The sequence below is a fragment of the Acinonyx jubatus genome, chromosome C2 (genome assembly GCF_027475565.1).
Source record: "Acinonyx jubatus isolate Ajub_Pintada_27869175 chromosome C2, VMU_Ajub_asm_v1.0, whole genome shotgun sequence".
In the NCBI taxonomy this organism is placed as follows: domain Eukaryota; kingdom Metazoa; phylum Chordata; class Mammalia; order Carnivora; family Felidae; genus Acinonyx; species Acinonyx jubatus.
Genome location: NC_069384.1, coordinates 82715253 through 82736397, shown reverse-complemented (window position 1 = coordinate 82736397; position 21145 = coordinate 82715253). Strand labels below are relative to the sequence as shown.

General features: G+C 42.0%; 2 protein-coding genes across 11 annotated transcripts in view; one reads left to right on the top strand and one right to left on the bottom strand.

The window, feature by feature from the left end:
* MCF2L2 (MCF.2 cell line derived transforming sequence-like 2) overlaps window positions 1–21145 on the bottom strand; it is a 263631-nt gene that overhangs the window by 80830 nt on the left and 161656 nt on the right. The window lies entirely within an intron of this gene.
* On the top strand, window positions 724–20985 carry B3GNT5 (UDP-GlcNAc:betaGal beta-1,3-N-acetylglucosaminyltransferase 5). Of its 9 annotated transcripts, none has more exons than XM_053221169.1 (4): window positions 724–1080; window positions 4963–5070; window positions 7460–7575; window positions 16042–20985. In XM_053221169.1, the coding sequence occupies exon 4, from the start codon at window positions 16363–16365 to the stop codon at window positions 17494–17496; it is 1134 nt and encodes a 377-aa protein (XP_053077144.1). In that variant the 5' UTR covers window positions 724–1080; window positions 4963–5070; window positions 7460–7575; window positions 16042–16362; the 3' UTR covers window positions 17497–20985. The 9 variants fall into 9 exon arrangements, 8 of the variants coding, with proteins under 8 accessions (XP_053077144.1, XP_014919077.1, XP_053077146.1 ...); XR_008297788.1 differs by lacking the exon at window positions 724–1080 and adding an exon at window positions 1162–2143 and having other exon boundaries at window positions 16042–16360; XM_027061350.2 differs by lacking the exon at window positions 724–1080 and adding an exon at window positions 1192–1886.

Genomic DNA, 21145 nt, shown 5'->3' with positions numbered 1-21145 from the left:
ATAGATAAAGAAGGGAGGTGATCTGCACTGTAATAACAGCAAATCAGCTTATATATGGATCACTGTCAGTGACTCCCTTACAAATCCACTATATTAATATTTCTGTATGGGGTCTGACATGCATATGACACTGTGATCTCTTAGCAATGCTGGGCCATGTTCTCTATGGGTAATATATGAACAGAGGTGCGTGGTTGAAAATATGGTGGATGGCTTAAAGAAGCAATTATAAAACTTCCTAAAAATCTAGTTTGAAATAAATACAATGTTGTGTGTACAGTTTCAAACTCTGATTCAGTAATTTACTTTTAACCCATTACCTGTCTTATTCCTTTTACAATAAAAAACCCAAAGGTTTCATTTTACAGAAGTATTTGGGTTAATCTTTTGTCTTCTGTCGTGTTCTGAAATATGTACAATTACAAAATCCTTCAAAATATTACCTGTTAAATGATAATGTGTGTTCTATTAAGAGAAGGCCAGATCATTTGGGGGGCAGGAAACCAAACCCATACTTTATAATCTCTTTCCTTATTAGAAATTTGTATTCTCCTGATTTTGTCCAGTTACATGCATGGAGTATTTTGAAAGGGGAAACTACTCAAATGGGCCATTCCTGAGGATTGTGATTCACAGTCCATCATCTGAGTAAATGATCTCGATTAACTGAGGAGGTAATGGGGTGGGCACTTCCTGGAGTTGTCGCGCACCAACAAGAACAGATTTGGGCGGCACCCATCACCTTCACCAACATGCTGTGTTGGTGGGAGAGGCGCAGGCCAGGCTCGGCTTTGGCAGTGACACCAAAAGGTGCTGGAGACGCGCTGGGGCAGCGCCTCGGGGGAGGCTCCGGGCTGCCGCGCCCCCGCCCTCCGCCGGGAGCCCCTGATTGGGTCCTCCCCGGTCTGCCGGCTCCAGCCCGCGCCCTCCGGGGAAGGTAGCGGAGTCCAGCGCGCTGCCTGCCTAGTCCTCGCCCGATGTTTAAAGCGGGCAAGTTTTGTTCTTGAGACCGCCGACCTCCGATGCCAGCAAGAGAGCCGACCTCTGATTTGGGGGTTTAAGGAGCTGTGCTTGGACTTGGTGAGTTTTGTTTTAAGCTCTCTTTGAATTTGAGTTGGGCTTCAAGGTAAGTAAAATCACGGGGGGGGGGGGGGAGGGGGGGCGGGGTGAACTGCTGTAGTGAAGCTTTAGTTTGATGTAAATTGGAGTTTTCTTCCTTTGTGACTTAGGCCCCAGAAGTTCAAGGCATAAGTGGCATGACGAGATCTTTTAAAAGACTAGCCTCCCTTAGAACTCTTGTTCGAGCAAGGAAAAAAAGATAAACAGAGAACTCAGTCAAAACTTACCCACCGTAGTTGTAGAACTGTTGTGTGTGCTGCACGAACGGATCATGAGTTTACCGAATTCTACTTCCTAGTGAAAAGTGTATTGAGACCAGTTGTTTCATATGGAATTAATATGTGCGATTTAAAAAAGTGCTCTGCAGCCCACCGCATCCTAACGGGGGCCGAGGGCCCTTGTGGGTGGAAATGTTGTCTTCCCTTCCGGATCACTGAATGGGGGAAGTTCTAGCACGCTTGGCGGGGATAAATCTCAGCTCCCCGGATGGTTGGTTCTTTGTGCCGGGGACGGGAGACGGACTCCCGCGGTCCTCAGAGAGGGTTCCGGGCCGCCCAGCCTCCGCTCCGCCCCGCCCCTGCCCGGCACTGCGGCCCCACCGCGCCGTGCCTCCTCACCGGAGCAGCTCTCGGGCTACGGGAAAGGAGACTCGGACTCTCCTTTTGCTCTCTCTGGACCACGAGAAGTCTCTGAAGGGCCGAGAGGGGAAGAGAGCCGCGAGGAGGGGAAGGCACCGCCGGTTCGCACGGGTGGCCCCAGGACTTCAGGTTGGAATGCGCTCTGGGGCTGGGGCGCACGGCTGGAGCAGACACCCGGGCCTCGGCCCGCTGCTCTGGCCCGGACCGCGCGCGGCCCAGCCTCCGGAGGCCCTAACCGCCACGGGGCAGGGTTGCCCGCCGCCCGCCAGCGCGGTGGGGAAGGGGAGGGCGCGTTCCCTCTCCGGAGCGCCTTTGTTCGCTCTGGCTGGTGGGCGCGGGAGCCCGGCAGCCGACACTCCCGGCCAAGGGCCGCCCGGGTGCGGCAGGTAGGTTGGGGGCCCCGGAGCTCCAGTTGGGGTTAAGTTTCCCGGGGCCCGGCGCGTTCCTCCTCCCCAGGGAGCTCCGGCGAGATGGTCGCCGCGCCTCGGGAATACCGAGGCGGGTCGGGGCGCGGGAGCCGGCAGGCGAACGCCGCGCCCTGCGGTCCCCGGATTCCGGCTGGGGTTCCCCAACCGTGCTACCACCCCTAGGCTGCAGGGGTGAATTCGGGTAGAAAGCCTGCATCTGATTGGGAATTAGGAAGCCGCCAGAGTGGGGAAACTTTCAGCGAGTTACTGGGTAGGAAGACGAGGAAGACAAGGAAGTGGGCAGGCAGGGGAAACTGGGAAAGAAGACCTCTCTTGCTACCGGTAGGTCTTTGCCACTCTTTTTTGACTGCCGAATTTTATTTTGTAACCCGAAGTGACAGCCGGTTGCTTACTCAGATTCGATAAAGGTCAAAGTAGCAACTTTTCATCCGATTCTGACTACACAGCCCATATTTTTTCTTATCCAGTGTTGGTTATCATAGGTTATGGGTCATGTTAAAGAGACACCGATGTTGTAACCGCACAGTGGCTGGTGGTGGCTTGTAGCTCATATCTGGGGTAATTCTCTAATGAAAGTACATCTATTAGAATTGGATTTGTTCCTCTGTGCCTTTATTTTGGGAACTTTGCCTGGTCCCTATGGGGGAAGGGAGAGGGATGTGAGAAACTGAAACTGACCCAGAAAAGGATGCTCAAAGGTAGAGGTGTGCAGGGGTAGCACTGAACAGATCCCTTCCTGAAATTTCGAAAGGGAGACCGGTGATTGGCAGCTGAGGTTTCAACTTTCTCCAAAGAAACTTATCGTGGATTTTATATTCTGTTATGGGGGAGGGGGACTGCTTTATTTGGTCAACTCTTTATTATTTTAAAGCAAGATAAATTCAATACCTAAAATACTTACATTATATACTTAAAATGACCCTTCTCTCTCTTGCTCCTTCTCTCTCTTCCTTCCCCAGCTCCCACGGGCACCTTCCAGGAGTATTTATTGAGCACTGGGAGGCTAAGGCTGAGGCTGACTCCCTTTAACTCACATCCATCCTCACCTTCTGATGGGAATGAGTATTATGACAGGGAAAGTTCAAGCTAACGCTCAGAGAAGCTGTTTCTAAGGAATGAGAAATGGATGATTAGGAGGCATAAATGATATTACACATAAATGCCTTGCCCACAAACAAAACAAACAAACAAAAAAAAACCCCAAAACCTCAAAAGGTAGGGAATAATTTTCAAAACCAAGTGCAGGCTGTAGCAAGCAAAAGTGTCATATTATACTTCATTCAAATGGAGATCAAATTCCCCTTTTATAAGAGACTGATTCAAATAAGGAGATTGTAGGAAAGTGAAATAACTTTCTAATTCTTAAATATAGAACAGCTTGAATACGAACTCCTGGGTTTTGAAATGGGTCATCTTTTAAAATGGGTCACTTTGGCGAGAATCATTGCACTTGGTGACTTTCAAATTGTAAATGTAGAGTTCTTTCTGAGGACCTACTGCTCTATAATCTACATAATAGAACATAGGATGCGGTAGGAAGAAACTGGGAGAAATTCAGAAGGAAATGGTCTCTTCTCAAAGTAACAAAATGTATCCTATCTTTTTGGAATTTTGTTTATACTTAATTGAATTGATCTAAGCTTTGCATTTTGTAGCAAACACCTTTTTTGGAATATTTCCATAGCCATTATTTTATTCCATTGTTAGAATAATCTTGTGAAAAGCTGCATATATTGTGTCTAGGTTCCAGAAATTTAGGCACAGCAAATTATTACAAGAGCTTTTCCATTTGACATAGAATCCTTGCCAGCAAAGATTTAGCCAGAACAGTGCAAATCCAGAATATTTTCCTTACAGTATGCATATAGGTAGGAGGTATAAGAATCTTCATACTGAAAGATAAGAAACTTGATCAGGTGAAATGTAAACTTCTGAATAACCAAAGTGATTTTTTTTTTTACATTTTAATGTTGGAAATTGAAAGTCTGGCTTTCATCTGTAACTTATTTTTAAGATTTATATTCTATAGTGACAGCTTTAACCCTAGAAGCCAGTTTTCTACACAAAGGAATGTTTTACTATGTCTGCAGACACTAAGCTACCAAAAGTCCAAGTTCAAAATACTATTACACAAGTTAAGATCCATGTAAGATTTCACATTTTATCTCTTTATTCCTTTTCCTACAACTTTTTCTACAACTTTTTGATAGTGCTCTAGGCAAAGTAAGTTAAAAAGTTGACTCAGCTCAGGTTTCCTTCTCCATAATTTACAGGGTCTTATAATCTTTTGGCTGTGTCATCTTCGTGGAAATGTTTTAAGTGCTTGTGGGAACCATATTGTTCTTTCCTGTCAAAGATAATGGAAAGGCATGTTCAGCCAATTAGTAATGATACTTCTGTTCTCAGTCTCAATAGTATTTGGGATGTGTTAAGTGGCCCTTAGCAACCAGGTCAGTATTTTTAAAAACTGTTATCGGATTTTGAAAGGAAAATAACCCCTGAAGAATACGAGTCATCTACTAACTAAACCATCATGGTACAGATGCATGAACAACTTCTAGAGAAGGGAAATCAGCGCATACTGAACACCTGATTTGGACCTTACTTTGTCAAACAAATGGTCTCAAATGATCCTTGGAAAAGACTGTGTGGTACATGGTTTAGAGAGAAGTCAAGCTCATGTGACCAGTAAATGGAAACAGCAGAATATAAGTCTACTTTTGTTCATGTTCTAAAACTCTTGGTCCCCCCTCCCCCGCCCCTTGTGCTTCGCGCAGGTCCAGATTCCAGACTGCACCGGAACATGTGCTTACTCCATTAGGCCGTCTACACTGGACATATCTCTGAAGCTTTCTCTGCATCCTGCCTGTGGCCTACACTACACAGTATGTTGTAAACTAATATTCACTGAGTTAATTAAATGTAGGCATTACCTACTTTCAGGGCTGCTCAGCATAATGGCTGGAATAGGTAGGTGTTTAATAAATGATAGTTAGCTTATTATAAAAAATGTTGATAGACTGAGACAGAAATATTATATATACCTCCTACATTTTACACTGTTATTTTTTGTACTCTGTAAACCCTTGATCAAATGCTCTTTCCAGATATAATGTTTAGAGTGGGACATGTGAACTGCCATTGGACAAGAAGCTTGTATGTCTAGCTTACATAACAGGTTTATACCGGGTTATATTGTCACCCTATTTATAAATCACTATTTTTCATATCCTAATTTTACCTCAGCTGTACCTTTCATTTCATCCAATACTTATTTATCAAACACTTGCTTGAAACATCCTTTCTGAGTCCTAGACTTTTTACTCTCCTCTCCTTCCGTCCTTCTTACCTATTTTTAACCCCCTTCTGCCACTTTGAATCTCCACCTTAAATCCCCCAATCTTCTTTGTGGAGGAATGACTTTAGGTACCCAAAGGGCAAAAATTCACAAGGTCACTTTTATCTACTTTCTACTACTACTACTACTACTTTCTACTTGCTACTGGGACCAAGAAAAGGAAGGAGGGAAAATTGAGATGGGAGGTTAAGTAAGGGATAGGTTATAAAGAGAGTGAGAACAGGCTCTGACAAAATGCAGGTGGTAGTAAAATGTGAATGACTCCAAACTTAAGTGAAGCAGATTCTTTGCCTTCTTGGATAGATTCTCCTGGCCCTGCCCCACTTGCTTCCCTGCCCTCCCATACAGAAGGAGCTCCAAGAAAAGCAGCTGGCCAGGGCCAGGGAGGAAGGCAGGTGCAGAGCTCAGGGACGGGACCTGGAACCCATCAGCTGCTTCTGAGCTTCCACGGGGTCTGGAATTTCAGAGTTTACATGGTTAACCCTATGTCTGGGTGCCTTAGTTGCTTCTGCAACACATGGAGATCCTTTATTCCTCATAGGCTGCTGTGCATTTCTATAGATGTAAAGCAGTCAGAACAAAGCCAGGAGCACAGTAAACTCTCCCAAGTTAGCAGCGTGGGCAAAAGGAGAAGTTTGTTCTTAACTAGCCAAAAACAAAACTGACAAGAATTGTATTTAAAAGAGCAAGCAGCCCTGTCAATATAAATGACTATGCCTCAGGAATGAATACAGAAGGCCAAGCTTAGAAGAGAAAATGTTTGACCTCTTTGAGACCTACTTTGTATTTCTGCTTTTTTGTTTGTTTCGAATTCTGTTATTGGAAATTTTTACTGACTTTTCATATAACTCCTCTAATATATAGTAATACTCTGTAGCCCGTCATCACCAGTTTCCTTAGGACCTGTTTTTATTTAGGGACTGTCTTTACTTGTTTGTTCATTTGATATTTCCTTGTCTTTATTTTTCCCATAATCAGGAAACAGAAACCTACACCCATGTTTAACTTATAAAGGAACATATAATTTAGTTTATATCGGTGGGGAGCTTGTTACTGGATTCATACTGTAGGTTGTATAACTCACTTTTTCCCTCTATCCCACATCCATCCTTGCTAAGTTGGAATTTAAAGTCTTTGGCTAACACTGAATCAAGAACTAACTCTATAAATGTATTGTTTGTGAAGGGATAATGATTCCAAATGGCTTCTAGTCTTTGCCCATGGTTTGAGCTTAATAGAGCTAAAGTCACAGTCACAAAAACACCTAAAGGCAGCTATTGGGTGGAATTCTTCCTTTTTTACTAGCTTTGTATTGGCAACATTCAAATACGAGTCAAAGAACAAAATACCAAGTGGGGGAATATTTAATTTTTCATACTTAAAATCTGAGTTATAAATTCAAATTTTGGGTTGTTTCCTTCTTTTTTGAACAAATAGAACAGCCAATTAGTACTAAACAGTACCCAGTTGTGATATTCATCACCAATGACTAGAACTAATTTAACTAAGAAAAATGTATGAAGATCAAATTATAGCCTTTCTAGTAAATTCAGGGTTAAGCCTGATTTTTTTTTTTTTATATGGCAGTTTGGCTCTTGAGGATTGGTACTAGCTCTGTTTAATAGGGACTAGATGATCAAAACAAGCCAGGAAAGAAATACTTGGAATGTAGAACAAAATGCCACATAAAGACAGATAGAAAATGTTGTATGTCTTTCCTTTGAGTTATGCATGGACAGGCCCCCAAAACTGTCTCACATGGGACTGTAAGTAATACAACTTTAAAGATAAAAGGTTTAAAGTATTGAGGCATTTTTTAAACTGACTTACTGAAGAAGCATTAGTTTATAATTATACTTTTATGACTTTTACGTTTTGTGCCCTAAATGAGTGCCTTGCTTGTGTCTCCCTGGCAGTCAGTGTGCTTTATGGAGGGCCTGGAGAAGGTGGGCCAGCCTGTGGAGCCGTGAATAGGAGGCACACGTGGGGATGAGAAGGGACAATGCGTGTGATGTCTTCTCCTTTTTTTGAGGTAGGAGGTGAAGCCATCAGCAAAGAGTGAAGCTCACAGGCCTCGGAAGAGAGGGAAGATTGAGTATGGCTGATGAGGGGACAGGAGAGGGAGAAGGTCCAGGAGAAGTGGAGGCTGGTCACACAGCATAAGCCCTCTGCCCACAGCTAGATACTGCCATTGTGGCAACGCCGTCCGCATCTCCGGCAGCCGCAGGTGTTGGGGAAGTAGGGAAGACAGGAGGGACCCGAGGTCTGGGGTTGTTGGGGTGGAAGGACAGGAACAGAGAGAGGAGGGCAAAGGTGCCAGGTGATTCTGCATCTGAGACAGGGAGGCGGGCGAGAAGGAAGGTCAGGAGATTGCTGGGTGGGGTGGAGTTTTAGGGAGCAGGCAAGGGGTGGGCAGAGGATTCCAGGTGAATATTAAGAGGCTGCGGTCAAAGAATGAGTGGACTACAGAGTGAGCGGACTGGAATTCGAAATTTCAGAGGAAATGCAGTTGTAGGTGAAGCCCCTTAAACAATTCTCCCGCTGAGAAGTTGCCTTGAGTGTGTGAGCGGTCACGTGAACAAAATGGTATATACTTGATGACATAAGGGCTCCTGAGACTTCTGAGTATTGCGTGTCTACTAGGTAAGATTTGGAAATATAGTTCCTCTAAAATTAGATGTTGATAATATATTACAACAATGGCCAGAAACAGTGGTCAAGAAACATACATATAGACGCAAAAAGGGATTCATTTTGAATTCAAACCCCCTGGCTTTCTCTGGCTCACATTCCTCAGCCTTTGGGTCTCGGATTCCCTGTTGCTCCTCCTGGAAGATGACTCCTCTGCTCCACCCACCCCCATCTCTACCCTCCTGGCTCCCAGCATGGCACCCACTCTTTGCCCCATGGCTGTCTTCCCGCTCAGAGCGCCACCACGGGCCTTGTCTGTCCTGCCTTCTGGTGATCGCCCTCTACTCATTTGTTAATCATCTCAATTTGCAATGAACCAGCCTTTTAAAATAGTTCCTTTTTAGAAGAAATAACTATCTGAAGTTTACAGAATTTGTACAGTATTCTCTTTCATTTGTCAAAAGGTATTATCTAGTCCTTGAATTCAAACCCGTGCACATAAATTGAGAGGCCACATAAATACATGCATGCATGCATACATACATGCATCCACTAAAACGCATGCAATGCATACACACATCCAGGAAAACCCATGCATGCATCCAGTAAAATGAGATGCTTCCTTTCTCTGTGCCTCCTCCCTCTCTCCTTCCCCTGAGTTTGCTCTCCCCCAGGCCTTTCTGCTTCTCTCTCACCATGGGGGCCCACAGCTCTCCCACAGCCATCTTCCTTGCACTCAGAGTGCTCCCCCGATCTGCAGTCCCGGCTATCTCAAGCCCCCATTGGACTGCTATACCTGTTGCCTCTTCAGCACCTCATGCTCAACACCAGCCCAAGCCCACATATGCTCCCTCCTCACCCCTAAGTCAGGAAGCCAGTTTCCCCTCAGTTGTCAGTAATGCTGGAAACTAGAATTCACCCCACCCCCACTCCTCCCATCCTAGGCCACTCCTCAGGTACTGCTGGGTGTGTTTTTCTCCAAAGGGTCTCCTGACCCCTGACTTCCCTCCCCACCTCCATCACCCCAGATAAGGCTCTCCTCACCTTATCCTGCTTCAGTTTGAGGCCCTGATGGAGCCAGGGTCCAATCTCCACTGTCCCTGCTTCTGCCCTGCATACCACTGCTGCATTAACTCTTTCACATAAAGCCTAATACATACGGCCGAGGGAGTTACCATTAGCAACAAAAACAGAAACTCCTGTGACTTCTTGCTGCCCCCGGCACACACTGACTCCTCTGTCTCATTTTCAAGGTTCTCCATAAGCTGGCCCCAATCTCTTTGCTTTCAAACACATGCCTATGTCTCAAGTATTTGCCATATTGTTATTTTTTTCCCTTTCTTGCCTGAAACAGATTGCTTCTCTTCCTGTAACCACCTAAATCCTGTTCATCTTCAGGCTCTCCTATCCAGCTGTCACTGATCTCTACTATTAGGGACACACCTTTTTGCCTGTAGTTGGTATTGTCTCAATTAGCGCTGACACACTGTCTGCACTTTACTGTGATCTGCTGATTGTTGTCCATGGGAACTGGGTTTTCATGTGGGCACTGAGTCTTGTCTCAAATAGATTGTAGATGCTTTCTGATAGGAGGCCATAAAATACTAATACATGATTCCCACCATGCTTGGCATAACTATTCCATAGCAAATGCTCACATACTTGTAGGATTTCTTGAAACATTGAACACTGAGGTTGTTGGACTCGAACTTAAAGTACAGACCCCGCTATCTTGATGAAAACTTCAAAATTTATATCAGGTTTTGCATAATATTTTAGGATCACTAAAGTAGACTCAACAAAGAAATGGGTTAACAGCAAGACCAAAGTAGAAAAAAAAAAATCAGGGGTCATTTAGGGTAATTTGTAGTCTGTAGCTTTTTTTCCAGAAAAGTTTAAAGAGCTGTCTTGTGAAGCAATATTCTTGAGTAACTGTGGGGCACAGCTCCCAGACTGAAAAGCATTTGGGGTAGGGTCAGCAACCTTCTTTTCTGATGTTCCTATTCTACTTCTATTCTTTACTCTTCTGACTACTTCTATCAGGAAAGAGAATACTAAGGGTATCTGTTCCTTCTTTTCAATCCAAATAGAAGCAACCCCAAGTTATATTCCAAAGATTTGCATACAAATCTTACTCAACTTAGGAAAGAGTTACATCCCAAGAAGCCTACTGTACATTGAAAATACTGGAAGTCAAAAATGCATTTAATACACCTAACTAGGAAACATCATATCTTCGCCTAGCCTACCTTAAATGTGCTCAGAACATTTATATCAGTTGGGCAAAATCATCTAACACAAAGTGTATTATATGCTGAAATGTTGAAGAGCTCACTTAATCGAATACTGCATTGAAAGTGAGAAACAGAATTGTTGTCTAAGTGTATTGGTTATTGGCCCTCATGATTGCCTAGCTGACTGGGAGCTGCAGCTTACTGCTGCTGCTCACATCATGAAAGAGTATCCTATGGCATATCACTAGCCTGGGAAAAGATCAGAATTCAACATGTGAAGTACAATTTCTACTGAATGCATATGGCTTTCACACTATAATAAAATAAAAAAAATTATAAGTCAGGGATTGTCTATATTTCCCTCTAAGCAGTTCTTTGTCCTGTTCTCTCTCATGGTCTTTCTTGTTTCCTATTTACAGCAGACTCTGAAGCCATCTGTAATTTTTATATCCCCTCGGTAACAATACATGGACATTCACCCCCGGTTTGCAGATGAAGTCACCAAATCAGAGTGCAGTGAGGGTTGCCCGAGGTTACACAATGAACCTGGCCCCACGTGGGGGTAGCCCTGGAGTTTGCAGCCTGTGGCCTGGTGCCTGAGCTGGAACACGGGCACACAAAGGAAGCTGCAGGCACAGCGTTCTGCTGTGGATGGTTACTGAGCTCACATGCATTATCGGGATCTTTTGTTTCCTGTAAGGCCCAGCATTTTCTTTCTCCAGGTCAGGCAGGCCTGTGGGTTTCTCTGCAGTCTCCTCCCCTGCACTTGGAATACAGAAGCTAGAAGATGTGCTTTAGACAATCTTTAAAAAGACCGTGTGAACCAGAAGAGTGAGCATCGATTGCATGTGTGTGGTATCCATCAGCAAAGCCAGAGCTGGGGCAACACTGTTTGGTTGTAATTAATGGATTTAGACCATGGAGGTGCATTTTGCTTTTGGTTGGGCGAGACTGCCTACTAACTGTGTTCTATTTGGAGGAGTTTGAGTGCTCTTTTGTTATAAAAGAGAAGTGGGTACTGTGAAAGAGTAGTTCACCTCTCCTAATCTTCCCCTCATCAGATCAGTACTACCATGGAGTTTGGTTTTGACTGATATAAATGATGGCTAAACAATTCAAGCTGCTGAGGTTGGAGAAATTTTGTTTTAGCATTTCATAGGCTGTTCTGAACCTAAGTAAGTACTGTGGATTGTTGGCTCTGTGACAGGTTCTTTGTCATTTTTTACAAACTGTTTTGACTCCTTGAGGTCAATTGGGAACAGTTGAAGAAATATAGGAAAATAAAGCAAATACCTATGTGGCGGGGGTGGGGAGCAGGGGGATAAAATGCATGCTATGGGCTGGCTGCTAAAATGCATGTTAGCAACAGAATACACTAGCCAGATGAGTAATAGGCCCCATTCATTGGAGAGATACTAGGGCCTCTGTGAGTCAAGTGTGCATGTGGGTGCTGGAGGAGTTAGGCCTGTGGGCTGATTGTCTAGCAAGAAGCTCAGTCTTGTAAACAACTGGGAATAGGTACAAAGCGAGCTGGCATTGAAATATTACAAGTACAGGGGCTCAGAAATGGAAAGCTAGTTTTGCCTGGGGTTCCAAAGGTTACTCTCCTCTTTGTTTCCTTTCCCGGGTCTATTGGAATAGAAACTGCAGATTAGTTTCAATTGATAATTTACTTAGAATTCTTAAACACGTATGTGGTCTTAAAATCTGCCCTTAAGATTTCTCTGTTGCTTTGCATTAAGCCTCCAGTTCCTTTAATATGTATCATGGAGGAGGCAGAAGGGGATATCTGCCTTTATAGATGGTCCCTTATCTAAGTGAGCACTGTTGAAACCAAGAGGAAGTGCCCTGTCCCACCAATGAAAGTGATTTTGCAAAGTTTAGGCAGATGCCACCCTCAGAAACTGATGTTTTCCACGGTCTCTTCCACTCTACTCTAGAGCATTTGGTCCACCATGACCAGCTAAACAAAGAAGGGAAATTACTGATATTGATATTGATATTGATCTATCCCTTAGAGTAGTATTTCTTGCTCTTTTGATGGTAAAGCACACACCAAAAAATGCATTTTACATTACAACCTGAAGGCACATATACATAAAACTTAAAAGTTTCACAAAATGATACTTATACTCACTACTTTCAGTACACTATGCCATTCCTAATTTGTTCTTTCTTTTTCTTTTTCTTTCTTAAATATTGGTTGGACTTCTTTTTCTTTTTATTTTTTTTAATGTTTATTTATTTTTGAGAGAGAGAGAGAGACAGACAGACAGAACATGAGTAGGGGAGGAGCACAGAGAGAGATGGAGACACAGAATCTGAAGCAGGCTCCCAGCTCCAAGCTGTCAGCACAGAGCCCAATGCGAGGCTTGAACTCATAGACTGCGAGATCATGACCTGAGCCAAAGTCAGACACTCCACCAACTGAGCCACCCAGGCACCCCTTGGTTGTGACTTCTTAACATTTATTTATTTCTGAGAGAGAGAGAGAGAGAGAGAGAGAACACATAGGGGAGGGGCAGAGAGAGAGGGAGGCACAGAATCCAAAGCAGGCTCCAGGCTCTGAGCTGTCAGCACAGAGCCCGACACGGGGCTCAAACCCACAAACAGAGAGGTCATGACCTGAGCTGAAGTTGGAGGCTTAACAGACTGAGCCACCCAGGCACCCCGGTTGTGACTTCTTGAGTGGCACCCAAGTTTTAAAACCTGTGCCCTAGGGAATAAGACGATTATCTCTGGACAAAGTCTCAGGGAGGGTTGGCTCTGGTCTCCCATTTCCTTGGACTTTTGCATGCCTGGCCTTTGCTGTTATCACCCCTCAATGAAGTAACCTTGGGAGATAGGTAATACAGCTGGATGCAAAAGGCCTAAAGTTGGCAAGGTTAGGCCAACAGGGTAGGGTGCTGTCGGTGCTGCAGTTGGTTTCACTTCAGGGCTAAAGGGCAGGGGACTTGAGATTGAGACCTTTGGGCACAACAGCAGGGCCTTTTCCCTTGGGCTTGTGATGTGGTCTCAGCTACCCAGCCAGCCTGGACTGAGCAGGGCTTGCGTGGTCTTTTCCCTGTCAGTCTGTTGAAAGCTCAGGAGACTGGTATGTCACCCCTGAGGGGAGAGCCTACTTCTTCAGGCAAAGGATATGTCTTACTTCTGGATAAGCATGGAGGATAGAGTCCTTGAGGAAGGGTGGTACCATCTCCTAGTTGTGTCAGAAAAGGGAGGACATGTGACTGACTGGGCCTCCTGACCTTAGTTCTTCCCAAGTGACCAGCTGTTTGAGTGAAAGTGGCTCCACCTCACCACAGTTCTTAGCACTGACATTCAGAGAATGCCTCCTAGGTGTCGGACACTGACCTGAAGCTAGCGTATCTACGGCATCGTGCCTTACATCCTGGAATTCACAGTGTAAATGGAGGAAGCAGTTAAATAAAAAGTCATTCTGGGAAGATGGGTGCAAGAATTGCTGTGGTAATACAGATAAGAAAAATCTTTGGTGGGAGGAGGGTGTGGCCTCAATTCAGGTTTCCCAGAGAATGTTGCCTGCAGAGATTAGTGAGCACTAGTATACTTCTTATGAACCTTGTTAGCAAGGGAGCAGGGCTTGCCAGGCCACAGGACTGCTGGTAAAAAGGCTGCCATGGATGAAATAGCAAGCATGGCTGAGCTTTCAGCCAGCACTTTGGTACTGACAACTAGTAGAGAGCTTCTGAAGGGGGTTAACTACTCTAAAGGATATATCAGTATCAGTACTGTCACCTTTTGGTTTGGCTGGTCATGGTGGACCTGATGCTCTAGAGTAGAGTAGAAAAGAGTTAAGTTAGATGTGAGTTTTAGAAAGGTCACTCTGTAGGGTAGAGGCTGCGTGGGTCAGGAATCATTTTGGCTGCTGCACTAGTCTGGGTGAGAAATGATGATGACATGAAGGGGTGAAGAGAGATTCAGAAAAAGCAATTCACAGGATTAAAGAACTGGATATAGAATGGAGGAAAAGGACGACTTTCAGATATCTGGCATAGATGCATGAAGTGCAGTCAGACAGAGAAAGAGAAAATGGGAACAGCAGATTTTAGTGGAGAAGACAGAAAAATGGGCCAGAAATGGCATGTGAGTACCCCTGTGTGCCAGGTAATTATCTGCCTACCTCCCTCTATGTATGTATCTATGGATATTCCCATTTAACTTGCATAAAGACTCTGAGCTAAATGGTGTTATTCCAGTTTTTCAGACTTCTGGGTTAGATACATGATACAGGAAAATAAAAGAGCCAGACCTGGTGTTCAAATTGCCTGACTACAAAGACAGGGCATTCCTGGTTTGAACATGCTAACTTTGAGGCATTTCCAAATGAAAAAGAACAGAAAAAAGATGACGATATAGATTTGGGGCTCACAATGTCATTTGGTTAGTGAGAGTTTGGACTATGCTTTTGAACACATATCTCGACTCCTTGATTATGAACCTAGATTTAAAAAAAAAAACAAAAACCTTACTCTTGGGGCACCTGGGTGGCTCAGCTAGTTAAGCATACAACTCCTGATTTCAGCTCAGGTCATGATCTCACAATCTTGAGATCAAGCCCCACGTTGGGCTGTGTGCTGACAGCACAAAGCCTGCTTGAGATTCTCTCTCTGTCTCTTTGCCCCTCCCCTTGCTCTCTCTTTCTCTCAAAATAAAAATAAAATAATAATTAAATTAAAAAAAGTCTTACTCTTAGTCCTGCTTGTCTGGGGCAGGCTTTAATGAATTTTAACTATTATGAACTTTCTTTTCATCATCCGTCTATTTTGCCTTGAACTATATACAGGTACGCCTTGGAGATTGCAGGTTTGGTTCTAGACTACCACAATAAGATAAATACCATGATAAAGCAAGTCAAATTAATTTTTTGGTTTCCCAGTGCATATAAAAATTATGTTTACACTATACTGTAATTTATTAGGTATGCAATAACATTATGTCTAAAAAATGTACCTACCTTAATTAAAAAATACTTTTTTGCTAAAAAATGCTACCCATCATCTCAGCTTTCACTGAGTCACAATCAACTGATCACAGATCACCATTACAAATATAGTAATGAAAAAGTTTGAAATATTACAAGAATGACCAAAATAGGACACAGAGACATGACGGGAGCAAATGCTGTTGGGAAAATGACAACGCTTGCTCGACACAGGGTTGCTACAAAACTTCAACTTGTAAAAAATGCAGTATTTGCAAAGTGCAATAAAATGAAGCACAATAAAACAAGGTGTGCCTGCAGCTACTTTCCTCCTGACAGTACTGCAAATCAATATGCAAATCAATGGACACACCCATTTGGGATTTTGAACTTTAAGTATATAGGAGGATGATAGCCATTTGGAAGGCCTTTTTATTTTTTAAGGTCGAGAAGAGGGTCTCCGTATTCTGAATGGGAGGACAGTAGAGAGAGTGGTTCTTTCCCTTTCCTTGTACTCCCCCCAGCCAAAATAAATATCTGTATGCCTCTGCTAAAGCCTAGCTGCCTCCTCACCTTTTGTCCACATCAGGCAGGTGACATTTTGTTTTTAAGGAATGAAAAGTAGTTTCTTTCTTTCTGGTAACGCTGTAGCCCATTCACTTGTCATCTTTTCTCTTCCTGACTCTGATAGGTCCCGCTTCACTTCCACAAAAAGAAGTACATGGAATGGCCATGTGAGGCCAATCACCTAACTTAATGAAGGATGTCAGTGTGGAAAAATGTTGACACACCAGTGTCCTCATCCTGCAGTGTGTTCCATTCTTTCGCAATCTCAGAAAAAATGGCATTGAAAGAAAGTATTTTGTGAAACAAGAAGCTCCTACTTTTTTAATGACTAACATGTATTAAGATGGACATCTGTTCTACAAGATACAAAGTTCTCTGGTTTCGAAGAAGCAAGCGCCCATTGAAAACCAATCCTAAATAAAAACAGACCTGAGTGGACGTCAGAATGTTTGTTAGTGGCAGAAGAGTAAAAAAATGGCAGTTTGTTCAGTTATTTGCCACTTGTTTTATACTAAGCCTCATGTTTTTTTGGGGACCAATTGATAATCACATTGTGAGCCATATGAAGTCCTACTCTTACAGATACCTCATAAATAGCTATGACTTTGTGAATGACAGCCTGTCTCTTAAACACAGCACAGACGGGGCTGCTCACTACCAGTACTTGATTAACCACAAGGAGAAGTGTCGAGCACAAGACATCCTCCTTTTACTGTTTGTAAAGACTGCTCCTGAAAACTATGATCGACGTTCCGCAATTAGAAAAACATGGGGCAATGAGAAGTATGTTCAGTCTCAACTTAATGCCAACATCAAAACTTTGTTTGCTTTAGGAACACCTTCTAACCCACTGACAAGAGAAGAACTGCAAAGAAAACTGGTTTGGGAAGATCAAATGTACAGTGATATAATTCAGCAAGACTTTGCTGATTCTTTCTATAACCTTACTCTTAAGTTACTTCTGCAGTTCAGTTGGGCAAATAGCTTCTGTCCACATGCCAAATTCCTTATGACTGCTGATGATGACATATTTATTCATATGCCAAATCTTATTGAATACCTTCAAAGTTTAGAAAAAATTGGTGTTCAGGACTTTTGGATTGGTCGGGTTCACCGCGGTGCTCCTCCCATTAGAGACAAACGCAGCAAGTACTATGTCCCCTATGAAATGTACCAGTGGCCGGCTTACCCTGACTATACTGCTGGAGCCGCCTATGTGATCTCCAGTGATGTAGCCGCCAAAGTCCATGAGGCATCACAGACACTTAAGTCCAGTCTTTACATAGACGATGTGTTCATGGGCATCTGTGCCAATAAAATGGGGATTGTACCACAACACCATGTGTTTTTCTCTGGGGAAGGTAAAACTCCTTATCATCCCTGCATCTACGATAAAATGATGACATCTCATGGACACGTACAAGACCTTCAGGACCTTTGGAAGCATGCTACAGATCCTAAAGTAAAAATGATTTCAAAAGGTTTTTTTGGTCAAATATATTGCAGGATAATTAAGATAGTTCTCCTTTGCAAATTGACCTATGTGGACACGTATCCTTGCAGGGCTGCCTTCGTCTAACAGTACTTGAATGTTGTGTGTTTTCACTGTCACTGAGCCAAACCTGGATGAAAAACCTTTAGATATTTGTCAATACCTTAGGTGAAATGAATATGAAAAAAAACAACAAAGAAATATTTTGAAAACAGTCTATCAGAATGTTTCTTTGATTCTAGAAGCTATTCAGTAGAACTTATCTACTTCATTGCCTAAATTCATTTCAAGGAATTTATATATAGAAAAGGTTTATGAAGACAAAACTAAAGGGAAAGTCAAGTTCTCACTTAATGCTGCGTGTATATTTGAGGTGTAGAAAAGTTATTAAGGTGCCTTGGTTTTAGAATAACTGCTTTCGGAAAATACCAAGTGAATGTATAGCACATTTCGGAGAAATGAATATATTGTTGGACCAGGTTTACAAGTTAGTTTTTATTACAGAGCACTTGACTAGGGGGAGACAGAGGCAGGAGAAGATCGCCATAGGAGAAAGTACTTGAACCTGGTAAAAGAAAGTTCCTGTTCTTCGAGGAGATTTAGAAAAATGTACACGATTTCTTTATAAAACAGCCAAGTCACTTATTGTCACATCGGTGTAGCTAATTTACCTAGATAGTGGTAGAGTCATTTAAAACATACTTATATCTTTCTTTCAAAGTTTAATGTGAAATTTGAGAAGTTATTTGCTCTGCCCTGACTGGTACTTCATGTGGATTTTTTGATTATTAGAAATGACACAAATCATGGGCAGCTTCTTACCCACAGGGTCCTTCTCTAGGGAGAAATCATTGCTAATTCAAAAAAGCCAATTTTAATTTAACGAATTTTTCAGCTGGTTTTAAAATATTCAATATCAGTCTGTTTTTAAGGTAGCTATTTGAAAGTAGTTTGCACAGAGGAATACAATAATGGAGAAGACTTCAAAAAGAAAGCACATTAAAAGCCTGTTTTCCCCTTTTCTATAATTTATAAAATAAAATTCTTAGTGTGGAAATTATTGTAAGGATGACTAAGATTAGCCTAACCTTCCCCAAGAAGGTCTCATGAACCACAGGACTTTGTTCCAAGTTCAGATTTTAAAATTGAGAGTATTCAACATCAGATCAAAGCTATCCTATCTTAAAAAAATCAATTATTTCATCAAAATAACTAGCAGAGGTATCGTCAACTTGGAAATTTTTCAAATGTGAAAGCAGAATGAAAGTGATAGAGAGGTCACCAGAATGAGGTTTAAGATATTTGGGAAGCTGCAAGGTCTTCATATTCAAAGACAGGTGGCTGAGATCTAAAAGAGTAAGTTGCATTTATTTTACAGAGCAGGATAAAAATGTGGCCAGGATGTGACTGCCTCCCCCCCTACAGAAAGAACTAGATGGTGTCTATTGTCACAAGGATCGTACAAAGGCCCAAATGGTGACTCCAGCAAAAGCAGTTGAACTGATTATGAAACGCCTCTCTGCAGAGGTGCTTGTTAAGGAAAACTAAGATGTCTCATTTCATTCGGTGGTGTTTGAAACATGCAAAAGAAGACAAAGCTAAAAGAATTTTTGGTAAACACAACTGGATGATGACATATACTGTAATGTTTTGCAGACAGCTTTTTAATGTTTACAGAAATCCTTTTGTTATTTTTTTTCCTATTTTGAAAATTGAGGCTTGTTTACATTGATTGCTCAGATAATTTAAAATTTTTACTCCTGTCAAAACTACAGTGTTGACCATTCTAGGTTTGTAGGTAATTTTCAGAGCAGGGTCAGTGTTTTTAGATCATTACGGTTTAAATTTTCTGACCAATTTTAAAACCTGTAGATAACAAAAGCACATTTTGACAAAGGTGTTTTATAATTAATTTTTATTAGTTGATTCTTTAATAACCATTTGACTCTGGGCCATACATACCCTGTGTATCTATACTTGTCAGCGTTTAAATTTTCCATTGGTTGAAAACTAAGTGTCTCTCTGGCCATTGAAATGATCTTGTTTACAGGAATACTTTTGTGAAACAATTATTTATTTGCAAAAGAGCTCTCCTCAACTGTGTTCATCTTTTGCTTAGAATAGAATGGAACAGATTTAAATTTAAAGGAAATATGAAGGCACTTCCTTTTTTAATCAGAAGGAAATTGCTAGATGCTTCCTTCATTAGACTTAAAGTACTGAAAAGAATATTTGTAAATAAAAGGATTCCAGCCTTTTAAAAAAGAAGGAAAAAACTTTCTGGTGCTCTAATGCAAGGCTGTCTCAAAAATCATCAACAAAGGGAAAATAAACTATCAGCCTGGATGGTCACTTGAGTAGATGATGGTTGTACACAGTGTTATTGCTAAAAACTTTTTACCTCTTGGTTGGTTTGCATCTTTTTTCCATATTATTAATTTTATACCAGTATGTTAAATATTTATATTATTTGAATTTTGCTCTTGTATGGCAAAAATAATTAGTGAGTTTTTAAACATAAATCTGTGATTTCCAATAAACTTTTTCCAAAAGTTTGTGTATTTTCACAAACTTTTAAAACTCCCGTGTGAACACCATTTTTCTGTATAATCAACTTGTTCTGTTTAATGTCAGACAGGCCTGTAGTACACAACATTAATGCTGTTGCTGTTCAAACCTGCTGCTGTGCTCAGGACAGAGGATTATCATGTCCGCTGCTATGGACACCTAAATGCTTCTTTTGTCTGTTAAATGAATTATGCTGGAATGTCTAAGTTGGGGGAATTCTTCTCTTCTAATGGATTGTTCAGGAAAGGATGAAATAAGAAACTATAGCCATGGTGCCATAAGACGTCATTTGAAAGGGTCATATTTTCCTTTTATGTGATATCATGAGGTGTCAGAAAGTAGACTCAAATTTAGCTCGAGTCTTTTAATGCCAGGAATGTTCTTAGGCCTGCTTCTGTCTGAATGCTGCTTCAGTGTATTTGTACATAGTGTGTTCTCATCTCCTTTTCACCTGATTCCTGCTCAATTCTTAGCCTAAGATATGGTGTGATTCAATCTACATATGTTTTTAAAACTTGGAAGCATCTGAATTTTTTGGTTGTAGATATTTTTTGCTCCAGACCTCAAAGGCTCCTTACTGTCTCAAGCATCAAATCTAATCTCTTCTACCTGGTTTTCCAGGCCTTATGCAATTTTCCTTTCCTTCTTTATTCTCTGAAGCTTTATTTTCCCCACTGCCACTATCGTCAATCATACATCTCACTCATGACCATACGTTGTGTAAGTTGGTTTCCCTTGCCAGGAACACCATTTCTCCTGTTCCTGTTGAAATCTTGAAAATCCAACTCTAACTGTGCTCTTCAATTAAGCATCTCTCCCTGCCCTCCTCCCAAAATATATACTTTATCACATATATAATTGTGCTACCTACTAATTGTTTCATGTGCTTTTTCCTGGCTAAAATAGAAGTTCTGAAGGTAGTGCTATCACATTGTACTTAAAATTCTTATATATTTTTCAACTATAATAAAGAAATATTTTTCTGGAAAGTCATTCCAAATATGAAAAGAGACTAATTATTCAGAGCCCTTAGTGGTGGACACTATCTGGTATAACATTTTACCTATACTCTGGAAAAGCTTATAATTCATTCAACAAAATCTGGGTGCTTACTGTGTCAGGCACATTGTACCTATCATCTAACCCCAACAAATTTGTATGAGTTATG

What these genes read in the sequence shown, in the direction of transcription:
- B3GNT5 (XM_015063591.3), top strand. Translation starts at nt 16,363, where the DNA reads ATGTTTGTTAGTGGCAGAAGAGTAAAAAAATGGCAGTTTGTTCAGTTA.